This window comes from Nicotiana tabacum, chromosome 1 (assembly GCF_000715075.1).
Source record: "Nicotiana tabacum cultivar K326 chromosome 1, ASM71507v2, whole genome shotgun sequence".
Classification (NCBI taxonomy): domain Eukaryota; kingdom Viridiplantae; phylum Streptophyta; class Magnoliopsida; order Solanales; family Solanaceae; genus Nicotiana; species Nicotiana tabacum.
The window spans coordinates 219,830,679-219,850,269 of record NC_134080.1 but is presented as its reverse complement, the minus strand read 5'-3'; the positions used below and the strand labels follow the sequence as shown (position 1 = coordinate 219,850,269).

Here is a 19,591-nt window from a genome sequence, read left to right as displayed (position 1 = left end):
CCTCTTATTCATAATATTTTAATCATTTAAATTTGTCAGTAATATTTTTAAATATAATTAATTATTTTATTTTATCTATATTAAAATTAATTTAAAGTATAAGTATCCTCACACTACCTCTATTTTCTTTTTAATATACATTCTCTTTCCTACTATAAATGTTAATTAGTTTTATATTAATATTTTACCTATAACCAAAATAATGTCATATTTTGTTTAAATTATAACTTTTAATTAGTCTAAAATATTAATACATAAGTTATTTGATCATCATGTTCCATATGTATTGAGTTCTCTTATAATTAATTTTGTATTAGATGCAGTTAAATTTTTTTTCTTTTTAAGCTATAAGATAAAATTTAATTTTTAATTTTAGTTATTAAGATTACCAATATTAGTAAAATTTTATTTTGTATTAATAAAATTTATTTTGTATTTTTAAAAATTTATTTAATATATAAAAAAATTCTTAATTTTTTGATCACATTATTTCTAAATATTGTAATAGTATTTTTACTGTCATTTTAATTCTTTACGTAATATTTTCAAAACAAAATCTCATCTCAAACTCAAATAATTCTTATCATTTTATTTTATAAACTGGACCACATTTTCAAATAATTATGTTATGCATTCAAACTCAAACTAACTGCACTCGATTCAGATATTAATCACAGAAAAATATTTTCTTAATTGTTTGAACATATTATATCTAAATGTTTTAGTAATATTTTCACTGTCATTTTACTTCTTTACATAATTTTTTTTCTTTTTTAGTTTTAAGATACAAATTTAATTTTTGTAAAATTACCTATATCAGAAATTTATTTTATAATTTAAAATTTTATTTTTTATTATTATTTTATTTTTCATAAATAAGACTTCAATTTCGTGGTATTATTCATAATTTGAGCATTCACATCGTAGTTTTAAAAACTTTCTAATCTTAAATTCAAATAGTCTTTTCTTTTCATTTCTAATAGTAAATTTCTAATAAGTTAACATAATTCTCCCATTTTTTTAATATAATATATAGTCTTATTACGTTTTATGTGGCTTTTCATTAACTCGTAACTTTATTTAATATCATTCTCAACTACTTTTCTTTAATAATATAAGATAAATATATAATTTTTTAATTATGAAATAAATATTTATTTTGTTTCAAAAATATTGCTCGAAAATTTTAAATTATTTATAATTTAATAATATTTTTAAGTATTGTATATTTACTTTATTTTATTTTCTAAACTTATGATTTATAAATGTCCTTACATTATCTCTAATTTATTTTTATTGTTCAATATTTTTAGTTTTTTATTTTACTATTAGATTTGAGTTATGTGGACTTATATTATGACTTTTCTTATCGTAATATAAAATATTTCTCATCTCAAATTTAAATAAGTTTTACATTTTTTCCTATGATAAAAAATCTTAGTTTTTTTTCTTCTATTTATTCTTTATTATTGATTTTATATTATTTAATACCTAGTATTATTACATTGTCATGTGAATTTTTATTAGCCTGCTTGAATTTAATATCTATATTTACCGCACTCATTCTAATATAATATAGATAAAAATTAAAATACTTTCTCATCTCAAATTTAAATATTTTTTATCATTCTATTTTCTTAATTGGACCATATTTTCAAAATATTATGGTATGCTTTCAAACTTAAACTAACTAAACTCAATTCAAATATTAATCATAGAAAAATATTTTCTTAATTGTTTGAACACATTATATCTAAATGTTGTAGTAAGATTTACGTATAAAATATTCGTTCGCACGATTTATCAATATTAATATGAATTTATTTTTCTTGATTATTTAATTTTTCTCTTACCTTATAATTAATTTGTATACTTTATGTAAGATCGTTTTTGCTGCTTGAATTTATTTAGTTTTTAAACTCAATAAATCTTTAATATCTTAAGTAATTTTTAGTTTTATTTTATATTTTAACTTACTCCAAAGTATAAATAGTCATAGGTTATCTCAATTTACGTCTTTATATATTTTTTTCTATTATAGTTTTTAATTAATTTTTCACCTCCATATTTCTAGCTAACATAGAAGAAAATTTATGAGTGGATCAATATATAGATATAAATATAGATATAGATATAGATATAGATATTGATACAAATATATATATATAAATTTAAATATAGATATATAGATTAGATTTGTCTAGATATATTTAGATTATGTATAAGATTCATTAAACTTCCTCCATTAATTATGTTTCTATATATAATTTCTAATTATAAATGTTGTCCTAAAATTGCCAAGTGGCTTCATTTTAGCTTGCCACTTGGCTTAACCACAATGCATACTACTCTCCTTTTAATATAACTAGTATTAGTACCCGCGCGATGCGCGGATAATCAAAAAGAATGATCTACACCGTAAAGTTTAATATGTTAGTGTTAATACCATCTTTACAACCAAATATTAAAAATATTTTAAGACTCCAGTAAAACTTTCATTCCATCTCCTAGTAAATGTTCTATAAAAAATAATGATACTATACAATTTGTTTGATATGAATGTTCCACGAAAAATAATATAATGATGCTATACAATTTGCTTGATACGAAACATGTGCTTAAGGAAATATTTTTGTAGCAACTGCTCATGATATATTGCAGTGCAGTTTTCAAAAGTTGTCCTCTGTATTGAGGCAATGATGAAGGAACATGAATTATGTCAAACACTAGCTCATAATCAAAATGTATGCGGCAATGCATATGCAAAACTGATTTCCCGCTAAGGCTCTCTCTTTATTATTGTCTAGCATTTGTGGTAATTGAAACTTTTTACTCTTTTTACCATTCCACAGGCTTTGTCTATTAGCCTAACACTGTCTAAAGCCAAAGTTGAGGCAGAAAAGGGACAGGTCAATTGCGGAGAGCTGATAAATTCAGCTATTCAAATCATAGATGAAGTCGGTGGAAGGGTTGTGTCACGACCCAATTCCCGAACCTGGTCGTGATGACGCCTCTCATGAAGACAAGGCCAATCATTCAACCCAATTCATCCTTTTAAGACAATTAATTAACACAATTATAGTATAAGCACGGTTTAATAATATCCAATAGCGGAAAGTATAGATAAAATACGAAAATCCAACCCAACTCAGCCCTAACCGGGGTGTCACAAGTCATGAGCTACTACAGAGTTTACTAAAATTCTACAAAGTATGAAATTAGGAACAAAGTCTGAAGATATCATAAATAATAGAAGATAAGGGAGAAAACGGGTCTGCGAACGCCATGCAGCTACCTCGATAACTCCGATGAAAACTGAACAGCAGAAAACTCGCTCTATGCCTCAAGAATACTTATACCTGCACACATGGTGCAGGGAATAATGTGAGTACTTCGACCCAGTGAGTAATAAATATAAATAATGATTGAAGGTAAGAAAACACGTTAAGGCACACAACATTCTATACAGAAGCAGTGAAATCATTTAAAATAACAATTTAGTGAAATATCATGTGAAATTTCTTTTAAACCAGTAAAACATGTAATTTGGTAGTAAAATGACAAGTAGAAACGTGCCCCTTGGGCTCAATATCAAAACAACAAGTAGAAATCTGCCACTCAGGCTCAGTATCAAAATAACAAGTAGAAATCTGCCCCTCGGGCTCAGTATCAAAAATAGTAATTAGAAATCTGTCCCTCGGGCTCAGTATCAAAATAATAAGTAGAAATCGGCCCCTCGGGCTCAGTATCTTAGAATAGTATCAGCCCCTCAGGCTCAAAACAGTATGAAGCAACCTGTCAATGAAATAAGAGCACATAATTATTATGGTAGATAATGCAGATAAGGAATAAATGCAGGAGTGCAATGCAATGCATATGACAGTACCCTCTGGTACCCACTGCGGCGTGCAGCCCGAGCCATCCATATTTATTTATCGTCGACGGCGCTCACTGGGGGTGTGTACAGACTCCGGAGGGGCTCCTACAGCCCAAGCGCAATATCAAGACATCTTGTGGCATCAAATCTAGGCCCTCGTCCTCATATCAATATCAGTATAATCACCCAGCTCTCGGCCTCAATATCAAGGTAATCAACCAGGCTCTCGGCCTCAATATCAATGTAATCAACTAGGCGCTCGACCTCAATATCAATGTAACACTGCTGCAACGCGCATCCCGATCCATGCTCAGTCCAGAAATCACCATAAGCCCCTTGGGCATTTGTAAAACAACAGTTCTCAGCCCGAAATATCATTTAGAAATATCATTTAAGTCTTCAAATCTTAGAAAGATGGCTGAGTTTGCAAAACAGTATTTAAAACTTTGGACTGAGATCAAATGATATGCAAAATATGCGAAAATAGTGATATCAATCCTTGAAGGATTCAAATAATTGGCAAGAAGCCCAAATGTAACAATCAAATCTAAGTAAGGATGATTCTCAATTTAGTTCAAGTAGAAAACACGGTAAAAAACATCTCTCGGGACGGACCAAGTCACAATCCCCAATGGTGCTCTACCCCACGCCCGTTATCCGGCGTGCATGTCACTTTAATATAGCATTATTATGTGAAATTCCGGGGTTTCAAACCCTCAGGACATCATTTACATCAATTACTCACCTCAAACCGGTTATTTCTTTAATTCGCGACGCCTTTGCCCCCGAATTGGCCTCTTTGTCCGTCGAATCTATCCAAAATTAGAACAAATATGTCACATTATGCTGTAGGAACAATACCCAATCGAAAATAACTGAAAATATCAAAAATCCGAAATTTGGCAAAACCCGAGCCCTGGGCCCACTTTTCGAAATTCAGAAAAATTAACATCAACGGATTCCTTATCTCGCCACGAGTCTATACATATAAAATTTACCAAAATAGTCGACCCTCAAATCTTCAAATCTTATTTTCAAATCCCTAGGCCTAAATCCCCAATTTACTCCTCAAAAACATGTAATCTAGTCGGATTATTCGATGATAATTCAATATTATGGAGTAGAAATGATCACAAGTGACTTACCTCAAGATTTCCCATGATTTCTTGCTCAAAAATCGCCCCAATCCGTGTTCTTTCACCAAAAAAACGTGAAAATGAGCAAAGAAAACCAGAACAGCATTAATAACCTGAATCTGGTCGCTAAAAGACCCATTCCCGTCGCTAAAAGTCCCAAATCTGGTCGCTAAAGGTGCACATCAGAACCTTCTGCACCAGCAATATTTATTTTCACTAAAAAAGCTCTAACTCCACCATACGAACTCGGAATTCGATGATTCTTGCTCCTATGAGTCACAAATAATGATACGAACATAGTCCTTCAATTGAAACTCAATTCGGAGCTCGTTTGCTCAGTGCGATATCCATTTCGCTCGTTAAACAATTAACTCATATTTCGCGTCAAAAACTCAATCGCGACTTGATGAAATTAGACCAAACTTTCCAGAGCACTCCTATAATTCATTATTTAAATTCTGGAAATCTCGAAATAAAATTTCGATCTCTAGAACTAAAAATGGATCTTTGGATCATTACGTGCTTATGCTCAAAACGGCAAAAATCTTCCAAAAACTCTTCCAAAACTTATCCGAGCCTCATGTGACCCCGACCAAACATGCCAACACACCCCATAACATCATTCAAACTTTTTCCAATAAACAAAACACCTCAAACAACATCAAAACCATCAATTCACATCGAATTCAAGCCTAAGTTTTCCAAAAACTTCTGAAACACGCATTTGATCAAAAACCTCACCAAATCACCTTCGAATGACAAATTTTGCACACACATCCCAAATCACATAATGAAGCTACAACAACTCTCGGAATTCCATTCCGATCCTTGGATCAAAATCTCACCTATCAACCGGAAATCGCTAAAATACTACTTCCGCCAATTCAAGCCAAATTCCACACCGGACCTCCAAAATCAATTCCGATCGCGCTCTTAAGTCATAAATTACCTAATGGAGCTAGACAAATCATAAAAATTCCGATCCGAGATCATTTACATATACAACGTCCGGTTGACTTTTCCAAAACAAACCTTCCTTAAAGAGACTAAGTGTCTCATTTCCTACTAAAACCAATCCAAATCAACTCGTTCGCACCCAACACTGATAATGAAGCATAAAGAAATAGGAAATGGGGAAAACGGGGCGGTAACTCACGAGACGACGGGTTGGGTCGTCACAAGTTGATTATGCTGAGGTGAGAACTTAAACAATAATAATATATTTTATATGGATATAAACAATAGAATACCAACTGGGAACTCAATCTGTTCCCAATATCAAAAATTGATGGAACCCCTATAATTTTCAGTTTCAATTTATGCTTGCTGGTCTTAATTTTCAGATTGTTTGGTCCAACCACAAAGTTTTCATAACGTACAATCCTATTTCATGTATTTTTATTTTGAAAATACGCATAACAACTATTCCAATAGTTGTATGAATTCGATCTCCCTAAAATAAAAGATGTGGAAAGAAATTTAAGTTAGTAAGGCGCATAAGTTGATGAAAATACATCACAACTCGAAAAAAATAACATGTAAAAGAGTATGCACCTTTTCATCTTGAATAATTAATTCAATTGAATTAGAATTTTCTGGTTTCTCGCGGATCCCGCACGCAGCGAGAGCTTAGTGTACCGGGTTGCTCCCTTAGAAGCTTCAAATCAACTGAATCAGAACATGGAGCACTTGTTTTTATGGTTCAGCAAAACTTGTAAAAATTGAATAATAAAACATTTTACAACAGTAAACCTTAAACATTTAAAGAGGACAGTATCTTCTGAAGAATAGAATGAATAGACATGAAAAAGAATGAACACCAGAAAGGTGGACTAGGGGAAGAAGGAAGAATACAAAACCCCTCTATAAAGAAGAAAAAAAGAAAAAGAAAATACTATGTACCTGCATCATACCAAGTTACAACAAGAAAACACTCTGATTCATCTGAGAAACTCAGCAGTGAAAATGGCCACAATTTCATCAATGGTGAAGTAAGCACCTCGAAAAAGATTAGTCCGTGTTTGGCAATACCCCTGAAAAGTTCGGAATTCTGTCAACATGCTTCAGCGCCCGCTCAGCAATCTGTCGTGTCCTATAATCACCATGTTGGAAAGCATAAACGAGAGCTGTGCTCACGTTCGGATCACCAGCAACTTCAAGGGCTATATCCTCTGTACGCAGTAGCATTTCAGCTGCCCAAACTGCTCTTCTCAAGTAATACATCAAGAATAGGTTTGATTCCTTCAGTCTCACACAATATCTGGACACCTTCTTCGATATCCTCTCCATCATCCAACAAAGTGCATACAGCTGCAAGTGATGCCTCAACAACCTTTTCATTTGTGTGGTCAAGAAGTGCAACCAACTTGTCCACGGCTTGTCCTTCCAAGAGACAGAAGGTGTCTCTCAGAGAACATGTTCCCGGATGGACCTTACACAATCCCGTTATAACAGGTGGCTTGCTCAAACAAGGGAAGATCGAGACACAAAAACCTGGCTTTGGCAGCACAGGCAATTTGGTCAAGTTATTGGATTCTTGAGATAAGTTCTCCAAAGCCATGGCGGAGACCATCCGCACATTATCATGGTCTGAAGAAGTTCAATGAAGAGTGCGGCAACATTCTGTTCACGACAAAGTGCAATGGCATCAGGCTCATCAGTCAAAACAAATGTGATCCTTGAGAGAACTTTCACGAGCCCTTCTAGATATGGCGTAACAAAGCGACTCCCTCTTGTCTCTCCCTGTCGGATACTAACTACCCTCGAGATTACCAGCGGGAAGACACCTTCGTCAAGCATTTGCCTAGTAAGTCCCCTATCCCTTTCAGGGAGATCAGCTAAAAGACCAACTGCCGCAGCTTGCTCCTCGGTTATACCAGTATTCTCTGATATGACTTTAATTAGACTACCAAGCTGACCTGATGTACCACGTAAGCAACGAGCGAGTTCTTGAACCATATGAGGAGAGAGGTTCCGCAGAAGCTTTATCGAAGCTACCCGAAGATCTTTCTGTGGAGCCTCAATAAACTGAACCAAACTGATAGTCGCGGCCGAGCTTTTAATGGCAGAAACAACGTTAAAAACAGCTGCAGGAGAACTGGTTAAACCAACAAGAACTTGAAGAAGCTTGCATTCTATTGCAGGACCGGTGTTGCATTCTACTGCAGGACCGGTGTTGCTGATATTCAGAGCCAACCGGAACTGAATCAAAATCATACCCTGAGTTGGCGATGTTTGCAAGGATTGTTGCAGAAACCTCTTTGAGTCGCATCGGCAGTTGGTTAGCCCCAACAAAGAAGAGATCTTTGACAAGAGGGGGAAGTATACCTGCCTCTATGAGGATCTTGGCACTAGACTCGTAAGATGAGATTTGATTTAGAGATTTTAAAGCAGCCTCTCTTGATGACATGTTCCCATGTTTCATGATGTTGATCAGTGATGAACCAACAGTCCTTGCCAGTAACACTTTCACATCATTATTAAGAACCAGCTCACCAAGGAAAGCAGCCATGGAAAGTTTGGTCTCTGGCGATCCTGTAACAATTGATGGGACAATAAATTTAACTTGGAAGATGTTGAATGAAATAAAGCAAGGATTTTGCTTAGAGAGATGTAACCAGTATAAGGAGAAAGTATGGTCAATCTGGGACATTGCTGCCAAATATCCATGGGTGATGAGTTTGTGTGCATCTACTTAGCTCAAACACAATGAGCATGAAGCAATGAGTTTTAGCAAGTATAGAAGTCTGAAAAAGAAAATTTCAGAATGGAAACAGGCAACAGTATGCGACTTTTTGGTTCACTCAAAAGACATCAGAAGGGGGTATGCCCCAGCTCCCCTCCAGATTTCCAGCCAAACCACCACCAAAAAGAACCACTAAACACAAAGGTAGACGCACACACACAAATATATGTCTAGCGAGTGAGTCCTCATGTGTGCATGTGGAAGTCTCTGAGAAATTAAAGTGATAAGCCATCAGCCCGTCACTACCAGATCTCTTACCAGAGGATTTATTACCTAGGTATAAACGAGACACTCTACATTGTTGGAGAAAGAGTCCGAGGAAACCAGAGAAAAATGAACAGCATATGGAGGAAAAATAAATCCTACATGATAATCAAGATAGTTTCAATGAAACTTCAGACCTAATGCAGGTATTCCAGGAAAAGTTATTATAAAAAACCTGAAGGCGAAAAATTGGAGGATTGTTCCACAGATTTGGGATCTCCATCAATCGATGATGATGCATCCAGATACTTAGACTTAATCCTTCTAAGGTCTACAGAATGATATAATGAGGAAAACAATAACAGTGTTTATGAAGAGTTCCAGAAAGCATCATAAAGCATTCCAGAATGCATCCAAATAACCTGACTGTTCAACTGCTAAAGCTTTGAAAGTCGAGCCTTCATCTATAACAGAATGGAAACTCAGATAATATTTCATTTGAAAATGTTCATGAAACATTATGAAATTCCTTTCCATGAATATCACACAATTTCGGAGGTAAAGCATGCACTTGCAGCGCATGTTATTTCAGAATCAACTTATATGCTAAATAAGGAAGTGAATTATATGACAAGGAGGGAAAGCGATGCAAACTAAGAGAGCTGCACATGAAGAAACTTCAGTTCGCTGGGCAAATGAAAAGAAAGAAAAAAAGGATATAACGGTTGCATGGACATCTTACTGATCGACGAAAGCCAAGCTTGAGACAAGTTCTTCTCCACCCAAGTACAGCAGATGCAGAAATAAAGAAGGAAACTTTCATGAAAGCACTTTACAGAGTTTGCTGTTCATTGTTACCGTAAAAATTTTGCTATTGTGATAAGTCTTGTAGCAGTTCTTTAGAATTGGGGTTATTAGTTAGGTCCTATTTATTTTCAGTAACTTTTTGCTTTGTTGTTCCCTTGTCTTAAAAATGTCATCTTTAGTACCTTCGAATCAATTTCTTGATTCACAATAATTAGGAGTCCTAGATTGTTCAGGATGAGGATAGTTAGTCCTTTTTCCTATAAATAGAACTGTATTTCAACTTTGTAATTCATTCAACCATTACTATTAACGATATTTTGTCTTTTGGCCTTTTTATCTCTGTCTAGAACTTCTAGAGTAAGTTCCTTGATTTTCTATGAACAAAATACGGCTAAAACATACTTTGAAGTAAAGAACTTCCTACCACGCTGACGCTCTCACGTTTCAGATCTCCTCATGGCGTATGTCATACAATACGTATCTACTAGAATCATACGAATAACTAAAATATACTGAGTACTGACTAAGAAAAAAGGCGCTTAGAGTTTTTTATTAACTATCCTACATATGACAACTTGCTCTCTACACTGAAATGGTTTATTCTTTAGACTTAATTAATTTGAGTTTGTTGTTTCAAGTTTCAACAATAAAAGGCAACAGAGAGAGAGAGAGAGAGAGGGAGAGAAAGAGAACAAACAAATAAACAATAAGCAAGCTGTCATCCTTTGAAGCTATCAAGCGGAACAAATAAACATTTATCGTAATACAAGGAAGCACAAGAGATGGAGATTCAGACATCAAGTAAAGTACCTTCAAGTAGTAGAGTTAAAAGGGGCTGCAGCCGACCATTTTCAGCCATTTGTTTTACATTAATCTCACACTTTTCCAGGTTCTCCAGAGTATTCTCAGCCTTCTCAACAGTCACAAGATTCTCCGATTTGCTGCTAGCCATTCCAACCAGAATCAGAATTACCCCATTAACTGAACCAATTTTTTCACACTCTTAGATTTCGATAGCTCGTACAGCAAAGAAATGGCTGCCTCTCTTTCTTTGGATTGTTCATGTGATAAGAACTTCACTATTGTCCGTACGTTGTCACCCTCAGCCATTATTTCCTGAGGAAAGAGCAGGGCATATGATAAAAGAAATTAAAATTGGAAAAACATAAATAATAGGAACAATCAACATCATAAAATCGACTTTGGTAACAACATAAGTAATTTTTACCAAAGTTCTACAACCTTATTATCCATGTCGTCCTCTACCACAACTAGAAGCATTTCAAGAGCTTTACATCGAACCCTGCGACTGCTACTTCTTAACATTTCTACAATCATGGGTATGAGCTCCGCATTTCGAATAACATGTTTGTTTGAGCGATTTTTTGGCAAAGGTGCTGGACAAACTTCAAAGCCTGCATAATATCACTCTCCCCACTACCCAGTGATAATGATCTGCGAGCCATATCTATTTGTGCAGCTTCATTCCTTGCATTCCATTCTTCAATGGTATTTCATAGAGCTATACTTGGATTCAGCTCCGTGCTTCAGATCTCTATGCGTTAAAAGGGTACACAGGCTTTCTTCCACTATCCCTACATTCCTTGAACCATTTCTCAACAGCTTCCCTCTCGAAAGTCATGCCATTTTCCAGGGTAACAGGATCCTGCATTACTTGTTTTGTCAAAGGACATATAAATGCATCATAAATTGGTTCTATGTGCAGTCTCTCGAGATGGTAACTCTCCTCGGACGGGCTACCAGGATCATGATTCCCATCCCAGCTTTCCGCCATTAAAGCTTTGTACCTGTCAATGCATCTAACATAACTTCAAATCCTAACACAAAAATCTCAAACAAATGGCAGCTCACACATAAGCCGACCTCTTGAGCAAGAGTTTGCTCCCACTAATATGAAATGCTACTATTTCCATGATGTGATGAAAAAAGAAAAACTAAACTGGTAAAGCAATATCATCCCTTGTCCATTTTCCCAGACTTCAATTCCATAGATGAAAGCAAAACATAAAACAAGAAATAGAAAACGGAGAGGCTTCACGGAATGCTACACAATTCGAAGTGTCCACTTATAGGAATTCTTTTAACCAAGCTTATGTTTTTAATCAAGCCATCAGCATTTCTCTTCTATTCAATTGTTGTCATCGCTATGCTTTAATGATATACAAAATTCCATCTTTGAAAATGTGACCAAAACTAAACAAGAGGAACTTGTAACAGAAGATCCCAAAAGAGAAATGACTTGTGGAAAATACAACTAGTAGCCCTATAATCATCAACAACAACAACCCAGTAAAATCCCTATGATCCAACTACAATAACAATGATCAAAATTAACTAGTAGCCCTATAATCAAAGATCAAAATTACAATGATCCAAACAAATTACAAATAGTAAAATTAACAATTCACTGATCAAGTTCAATGACCAAAAAGAAGTCGATACAAACGAAAACTAGTTGTACCCCAATTTCAATTGGAAAAAGGGTAACACCCTTTACTTGGGACAGTTAAAAAAACTAGAATTGAATTGAAAAAAAACATCAGTTAACCTAAAAGGCTCATACCTTTAGGGAAAAGGAGCTCAACGGTCAAGACTATGAAATCAACTCAGCAACAAAGTCCAAAGATGAAATTGAGCAAAATTCATATTGTTCTTGAATGGGGCCATGTTGGAGAGGAAGAAGGAAGGGAAAGAGCTGGCAGCAGGAGTTGATGTTGATGAATGAATACAACAAACAAGTGGAAAACTACAAATTATGATTTTTTATTTCTGTAGTTGGGGAAAATATTTAAATACTTAAATTCTTGGGTTGACTCAAAGGACTCTATGTTATTTCTTTAATCTCAACAATCAGAATTTGGATACCCTTGCCAAAAAGATCACTAGTTAAGATGTTTCATATTTGATCACAACTATGTTACCAGCTAAGGACCAATAGAACAAAAACGCTGTTTATAGAAAATGTAAATAAATGAAATAAATATACAAAGCAGCTAAAGTTTACAGTGATATCTATATTAAGAATCTCTTCCATTTCCAGGTTCCAACCCCTTCCGCCTGGAGTGATCAAAATAATTCTCTGCTTTACCCAAGAGCAAATATCCACTGGATAGGACTCCAATATCGACGACTGTGTTCTCTTTGGTCAGGGAAAAGCCTCAATCTCTTCAGTCTGAACTTAAAACAGATTTCCCCAGTTCAGAAATCACTTCATGAGTCCAAAAATCCATGCGAGAAGGACATCAAGCCATCTCTTCAGCGAATATGATATCAAAAATGAATTGTACTGCAGAATAGAAGCAATTAGAATGTAGAAGTATGGGTTCAATAACAACAACATACATGTGCACTTCAAACAATGCATTAAAAGCTTCTGTTTTAGCACAGCTGAAGCTTAACTCGAGCTAAAACCTTACTGCCATAATGCTTAATTCCAGCTACAAGCAAAACTACATTGTCAAGAGGCTTCATATGGTTGATCTTACCTTGTACATTTCCGAGGAGCTATAATCTAAGGCATTAGGTAACTTGATGGGATAATTAACACTGAAGTTACGCATCATTAGTAACTTAAACAACATTACGGTGGGTACTAGCTGCCTTAATAACTAAACCACAAAGGAAGGGGAAGAGGAATAATGAAAAACTACATGTCTGAGACTCTAATTGTAAAATTCACAATTTTGAAGCAATTCAATGTTTTTATAATCTTTTAATTAACTCCTACATTCTAGGTTTGACTGTGAGCATAGAGGTCAGTAATCCAGGTTTAAGAGGCAATATATAACTTTTTTTTCTTCTTCCATAACAAACTTTCCATGCATTATCAAGTCAACATCCATATCTTTAGTTCAGGCTGCACCCAAAGTGTGTCTGCCTTCTAATTTTAGGTTGTCCTAGACTCGTGTCTGACAGAATATTATTGACTCATGTCAGACAAATGTCATATCCACATATTGGTACTTCTAATACAAAATTCTCTTTCCTTACTTAACGAAAGAGAACTTGTAATCACCAGATCCAAATTTTGACAAAACCAAAATACATTCAGTTCTTCTAATCATAAACGTGCAAAGATACAACTGCCATGCAATAACAGTTTGTTCTGACAACAAGATGTTCATTTAACAGGAAAGAGTAACTGTCTATGGACTGTTAGATTAATACTGACACTTTTATTGTTCTTTTTTTTTTAGGATGAATAAAGATGGATAGTTTCGTTCTTGATGCGACTTGCACAAATTCAAACCCACACCATAAGCCACATGGATTAGCAAGTCACTTGAATTGCTTGACTACATCGATTTTTACTCACCTTCCTCTTTGGGGATGTTAGGCTGATCAACCAACAGTTGCTGAAGCGTGCCTAAATCATCAGTTGCACTGCAGGGAAATCAAGCTCCAATATGTGCATAAATTTTTAGAAAGAAAGAGAAATGGAACCTAACGACAAGACTAGGATGAAATCCCAGAATATCCCAATGCTCTTCACGAATCGAAACAGAATGAGCTTGATTTTTGACTCAAAAACGGATATCAAGCCAACAAAACAGGAAAAGAAAAATAAATTGACAGGGCATTGACCACCTATACCTAGCTCTGCCAGTGAGATCTAGAAAGGAAAATAAGTGTAAAAAAACTGTGTCATATGAAACCTGGGTTTTAAAGCAACTGCTGATATGACCGATAATTTAAGATGGTACCTGAAATAATGTACTGAGAGAATCAGTAACGTAAAGTGTTCAATGCATAATAATGCAAGGATAAGAACTAGTTCGTATGGCAAAAGAAAACCTAAGTTGCTCGGACACGGGTGCGGGTGTCCGACACGGGTGCGGATCTAGAGATAGGATCCTTTGAGATGTAAATTTTAAGAATCTGGGATATGGATCCTAGTATGGATACGGGTGGGAGGATCCGGCAAAAAATAATTCAAAAAAATAAAAATATAAAAATATCTCTAAATTATGAGAAATTCTGTGGAATACTTAGCTTGTAAAGTGTGAATTTCTTTATTCTCAAGTTGTAGATAAGTAAATAATTGATTTCCTAGATAAAGTATGCTATTTTCTTTCGATTTACCCTAGTTTTGGTTCTGATTTTCAGGAATCAAATTGTATCTCGTCTCGAATTTTTCTGTCTGACGTGGTCAAAGTACCCAAAATTGTTTGACCAGATCCGGTACATCCCATACCCACACCCATACTAGTGTCGTGTCGACACGGGTACGGCACCTAAACTGCCATATCGGGCAACTTAGAAGAAAACTATATCAAATCCATTCGAGGTGACAGGAAGAAAGAGAAGAAGGATGTAACTTGATTTCAAACCAAAATTTTGTTCATGTTAACCTACCATAGCAAATAGCACAGCTATATCATTTTCACAGTAAAGAGAAAAAGCTCCTGATGCAGGAAGTGATACTGAGGTGATAGTGGATAGCATGATTATATATCATTTTTCTTTTTAAGGATAACATCTGAAAATCTAATTCAAAGGAAGAAAGATCAAAGTACAGCTATATTACTAGGAAACAGCATATTATCTGCTAATAAAGGCTCAACAATGGAATTTACTAGTACTAAAAGACAATAAACTTCGTAATTTAAGATAAATAAGGCAGGAAAAGTGAAACAGGAAAAACATATATTTTCTTATCTATGCATACTCTGATTGGTGCATCTCACAGAGAAGTTTTAGCCCATCCAAGCAATCAGCAATGCTTGGTTTTACTCCAACGCGTTGCTGCAGCTGTTTCACAGTTACTTGAGTGTATCCCCCTTTTACGAGCTGTCTACCATCACGAACCATCTTCTCAAGCGATAACACGACAGAACGAAAATTTTCCCTAGATTTTGAACCAAACAGAAAGAGGGGAAAAAGAATAACCCTCTTAGTTGATAATCAACATCTAGCTCCAATAACTAAATGCACAAGTAAACTACAAAAGCAATTCACTTATTGCTCTATAACATTACAAAGGAGTACAACAAAACTCATCCCACGGTTTTAAGAAAGTCAAAAACAAGGAAAATAATGCTACTTTTGCTAACATAATCAATTACCAACAAAAAAAACAAAACAAAAAATTCGAAAGGGCAAGGACAAATATTTGACTTTTATAACTGAGGAAAGTTTGTGTTTGCCACTAGTTATTTTATCTCTAGTTAGAGACTTGCATATAAGTGTTTCAAATAACCTCTAGTTTAACTTAAAAGACTAATTTTGGGTATTAGAATGAAATGAGCCCGAATAGTAAAAGGATTCATATAGCCGACCCCAACTAGTTCGGATTGACATATAGTTGATTGATTGACATTACTAAAAATCATGAAATACAAAGACAAAAAAAAAGGACCTACAGAGTTTGATTCATAGAAAGCAAGATAGTTTGAAGAGAATCCATTTGCTTAAGCAAAACAGCTTCTGCAATGCCTTCAACACAACTCAGGGCACCATAATTCTTAGAATCTTGAAGAATCTGCATAAAAATATAATCTTTTATAAGGGACAAAAGTAAACTATGTCAAAAGCCCTTTACTGTTAGAAGCTAGCCATTAGAACATGGTTAAAAAAGCTGGGAAAGTTAATTACCTGTAACCGCTGAATGATGGAAGAAGCATTGGTGAACTGAGAAAGCAGTCGAGATTGAAGATCATTCCACGTGTCCATCTCTTCCTTCACCTTCCTGAATCTCTGCTGATACTTTTTAACTATATTTTCCATATCTCCAATTTACCTAAAGACTATCAATAGTCAAATCATTAAAAAGACATACATAAGCGAGATATGAGAGAGAAAAAGAGATATGCGTATATGTGTTAGAGAGAGAGAGGAACTTACAACTGGAGTTGGCCGGAGACAGAAACGGCGGGCAGTTGTTGGCAGCCGCGGGCCAAGTGTTAATTTGGCTGAAAATTTTCCTTTTTTATTTTTTTAAAACCGAGAAAATATGGAATTTAAATAATCCTAGGATTTAACTTCTATAGATTTACTGTGTAAATTTTCTTTACAGTGTGAGCTCAGTGTTTGACCAAAAAATACAAACTTTCGGTTAAATTATTAAATCTTATGTAATAAAGGGTTAAACCTAGTTAATGATAATGACTCTAGATTTAGAACTAGTTAGCATAAATAACGTGAGATAATGCTGGTGGGGACCTGAAAATAGTGCACATTTAATATTCCAAAGGATTTGAGCAATAATAGAGGAGCATCAAGCAACAAAATAGCAATGAATGGTATTTATGTAAATAAGGAGAATGATTCCTCCTTCAAAATGGCTGTGAGGGTGTTGTCACCTGCATTATTAACAGTGTGAGTAGTACCTGTTATTGGAGGAGGGCAAGGGCCATGCTGCTCGACCGTAGTCGGTGTAACGCAAGTCCTTACGTTTTCTATGACTGGTTAGCGTGTCAGTTAGCCAAGCCTCAAGGAGCTTTTTCACCGCTAGTGGGCTCCTTTACCGCGAGTTCCATGGTTTTAGGACGGTCGTTTAATCATACTTGCTTAATTAGATTGTTTAATTACTCATTCCATAAATTAATTATGTTGGTGTTCATATCTTGAATTAACCAAATTTCACCATCTACTTTAATTACACTACGTGACAAATGCACTCATGTCCATAATCATATTACAGTCCAAACATGAGAGTTTAACAAATTATGCCAGATTTCATTGAGAATAGGGGCTGTCATTTCAAAGGAACATGTAAGTACATAGATGTCGAACTTACCAGTTCAAAGCCGAGAAAACACTAGGGAACAGACCAAATAAAGGTCAGAAATAGCCTCGACTAGAGCTCAGCAACGATTCCAACAGCTATCAGCAGAATTGAAGACCAAATCGGCTTGCCAAAAACCCAGAAATAATAAAAAAATTCTCTAGAATCAAGCAGAAACAGATGCAACTTCTCCACAGCCTTTTGAAAAGGAAAATCGGCCTAACTTGATTAGTGGTAATGGCCACCTACACCGTTAGTCGCCATAGATGAAAGCAAAAGGCTTCAAAAAGAAATTGATAGAGAAAAAGGCGAAAGTTTTAGTCGGCATTTGGACATAAGAATTGTATAATTCCAAAAAAACGTGAAAAAAGATTTCTAAGTGAGACGGTCAATTCTGTTTGGATATAAATATAATTTCGGGTTATTTTTAAGTTTTGTGAACTATATGAGTTAAAATTTTGAAAAATATTTTTTTGGGATTTTTCAAAATTTTTGAAAAATTTTAAAATTCAACTTCAAGTAAAAGTTGAAAATTTTATGAACAAATACGGATTTCGAAAAAAAATAAAAAAAATTCGGGAAAAATGGAAAAAATTTCTTATGTCCAAACAGGCTCTTATAGTACAAAAAGGAGAGAGAAAGTTTCGAATATTAATAATGATAAAACCGATTCCTTAATTTGGGGAATCTATTTATTTTTAAACCTGCATATATATGTTTTAAAATATGCTAAAGTTGTACAAAAATCAAATTATTTATGAAATAAACAAAGAATGATGCTATTAATGACAACTAGTATTAGTACCGGCGCGATGCGCGGATAATTAAAAAGAATGATGTGCACCATAAAATTTAATATGTTAGTATTAATACAATCTTTACAACCAAACATTAAAAACATATTAGGACTTCGGTAAAACTTTCATTCCATCTCCTAATAATTGTTCCATAAAAAATAATGATACTATACAATTTGCTTGATATGAATGTTCCACGAAAAATAATGATGCTATATAATTTGCTTGATATGAAGCATGTGCCTAATGGAACATTATTGTAGCAAATGCTCATGGACATATTGCAGTGCATTTTCCAGAAGTTGTCCTCTGTATTGAGGTTTATTATACAAAAAGGCATGGGTAAAAATTCAAGAATTTCTGGTCCTTGGGCGATAATTTTTTACGAAAATGAGAGACAACATATATTGTATTACTGATGAGATAATGAAGAAGACATGCCAGAATGATCCTTTAGAAGGAAACTTAGTTGGCATCTAAAATTATTCCACACTTTCAGATGTTTTGATTAAGTGTAGAATAAAATATATTCAAATACATCAATAGCTTGGATTTTAGGAAGCCGATAGATCTCATCATACCAACATCAGAATCTAGATGAGCTTCATGCACTTGGACTGCAGATAACATAGTCACAGGCCACTGTTCCATGTCACTACAGGTGATATCTTTTTAGACTTTCCCAATGCATCTAGCTTATATTATGCTCTCTGCAGTAAATTATCCAACTTTGCGTTAAAGTAAAAAGTTGCATACTACCTCAATATGGAATTCTCCAGTTTCTGGTTCTTTGTTCACTGTTGTTGTCCACCCAACAGCAGATAAGGATTGCTAGTATAATCCATTAGTATTCTTCATTTCTCACTAATCTGCAAGCTAACACGACAATATCACTCAAATATGATAAAAACTTGTGGCAGATTAATCACAACAACACGACAATAAAATACACAAAATGCAGTAACCAATAATGACACATAGTAAATCATATATAAAGAAAACAAAAAAAAATACTTAATTGGCTTCAAGATTCTAGGAGTGAGGCGCTGGAAATAAAACTAAAATGTCACCTCTAATGAACTACCACATAACATAGTTATACCAAATTAAAAATAATAACTAAAGAAAATGATACATAAGACCAAAGGATCATAAGACAATAACAATACTCAATAATTAAATGATAAATCATTTAATAACAGCTCTTCCAATAGTTGCATGAATTCGATCTCTCTTAAACAAAAAATTTGAAAAAAAAAGTTAAGTTAAGTTAATAAG

The 19,591-nt window shown here is 34.4% G+C and overlaps 1 protein-coding gene and 1 pseudogene across 6 annotated transcripts; both read right to left on the bottom strand.

Annotated features, from left to right (window-relative positions):
• Nucleotides 1-6,705: 6,705 nt before the first annotated feature.
• On the bottom strand, nt 6,706-11,700 carry LOC107823454 (U-box domain-containing protein 44-like; annotated as a pseudogene).
• Nucleotides 11,701-12,727: 1,027 nt separating this feature from the next.
• LOC107823455 (uncharacterized protein At5g43822-like) lies at nt 12,728-17,893 on the bottom strand. 6 transcript variants are annotated; one of them, XM_075257367.1, is made up of 6 exons: nt 17,529-17,842; nt 16,385-16,529; nt 16,153-16,271; nt 15,459-15,638; nt 14,106-14,173; nt 12,728-13,076 (listed from the first exon to the last, which is right to left on the bottom strand). In XM_075257367.1, the coding sequence occupies exons 2-6, from the start codon at nt 16,514-16,516 to the stop codon at nt 13,033-13,035; spliced, it is 543 nt and encodes a 180-aa protein (XP_075113468.1). In that variant the 5' UTR covers nt 16,517-16,529; nt 17,529-17,842; the 3' UTR covers nt 12,728-13,032. The 6 variants fall into 6 exon arrangements, with proteins under 6 accessions (XP_075113468.1, XP_075113465.1, XP_075113472.1 ...); XM_075257364.1 differs by having other exon boundaries at nt 16,385-17,893; XM_075257371.1 differs by lacking the exon at nt 14,106-14,173 and having other exon boundaries at nt 12,936-13,076; nt 16,385-17,893.
• Nucleotides 17,894-19,591: the final 1,698 nt, after the last annotated feature.

Excerpts from the sequence above, each read along its gene's own strand:
- LOC107823455 (XM_075257364.1), bottom strand. The coding sequence starts at position 16,516 with ATGGAAAATATAGTTAAAAAGTATCAGCAGAGATTCAGGAAGGTGAAG. Across the intron at positions 15,639-16,152 it reads CTTTCTATGAATCAAACTCT|GGAAAATTTTCGTTCTGTCG; the intron begins GTAGGTCCTTTT and ends TTCAAAATCTAG. Across the intron at positions 14,174-15,458 it reads TGTGAGATGCACCAATCAGA|TGCAACTGATGATTTAGGCA; the intron begins GTATGCATAGAT and ends ATTTCCCTGCAG.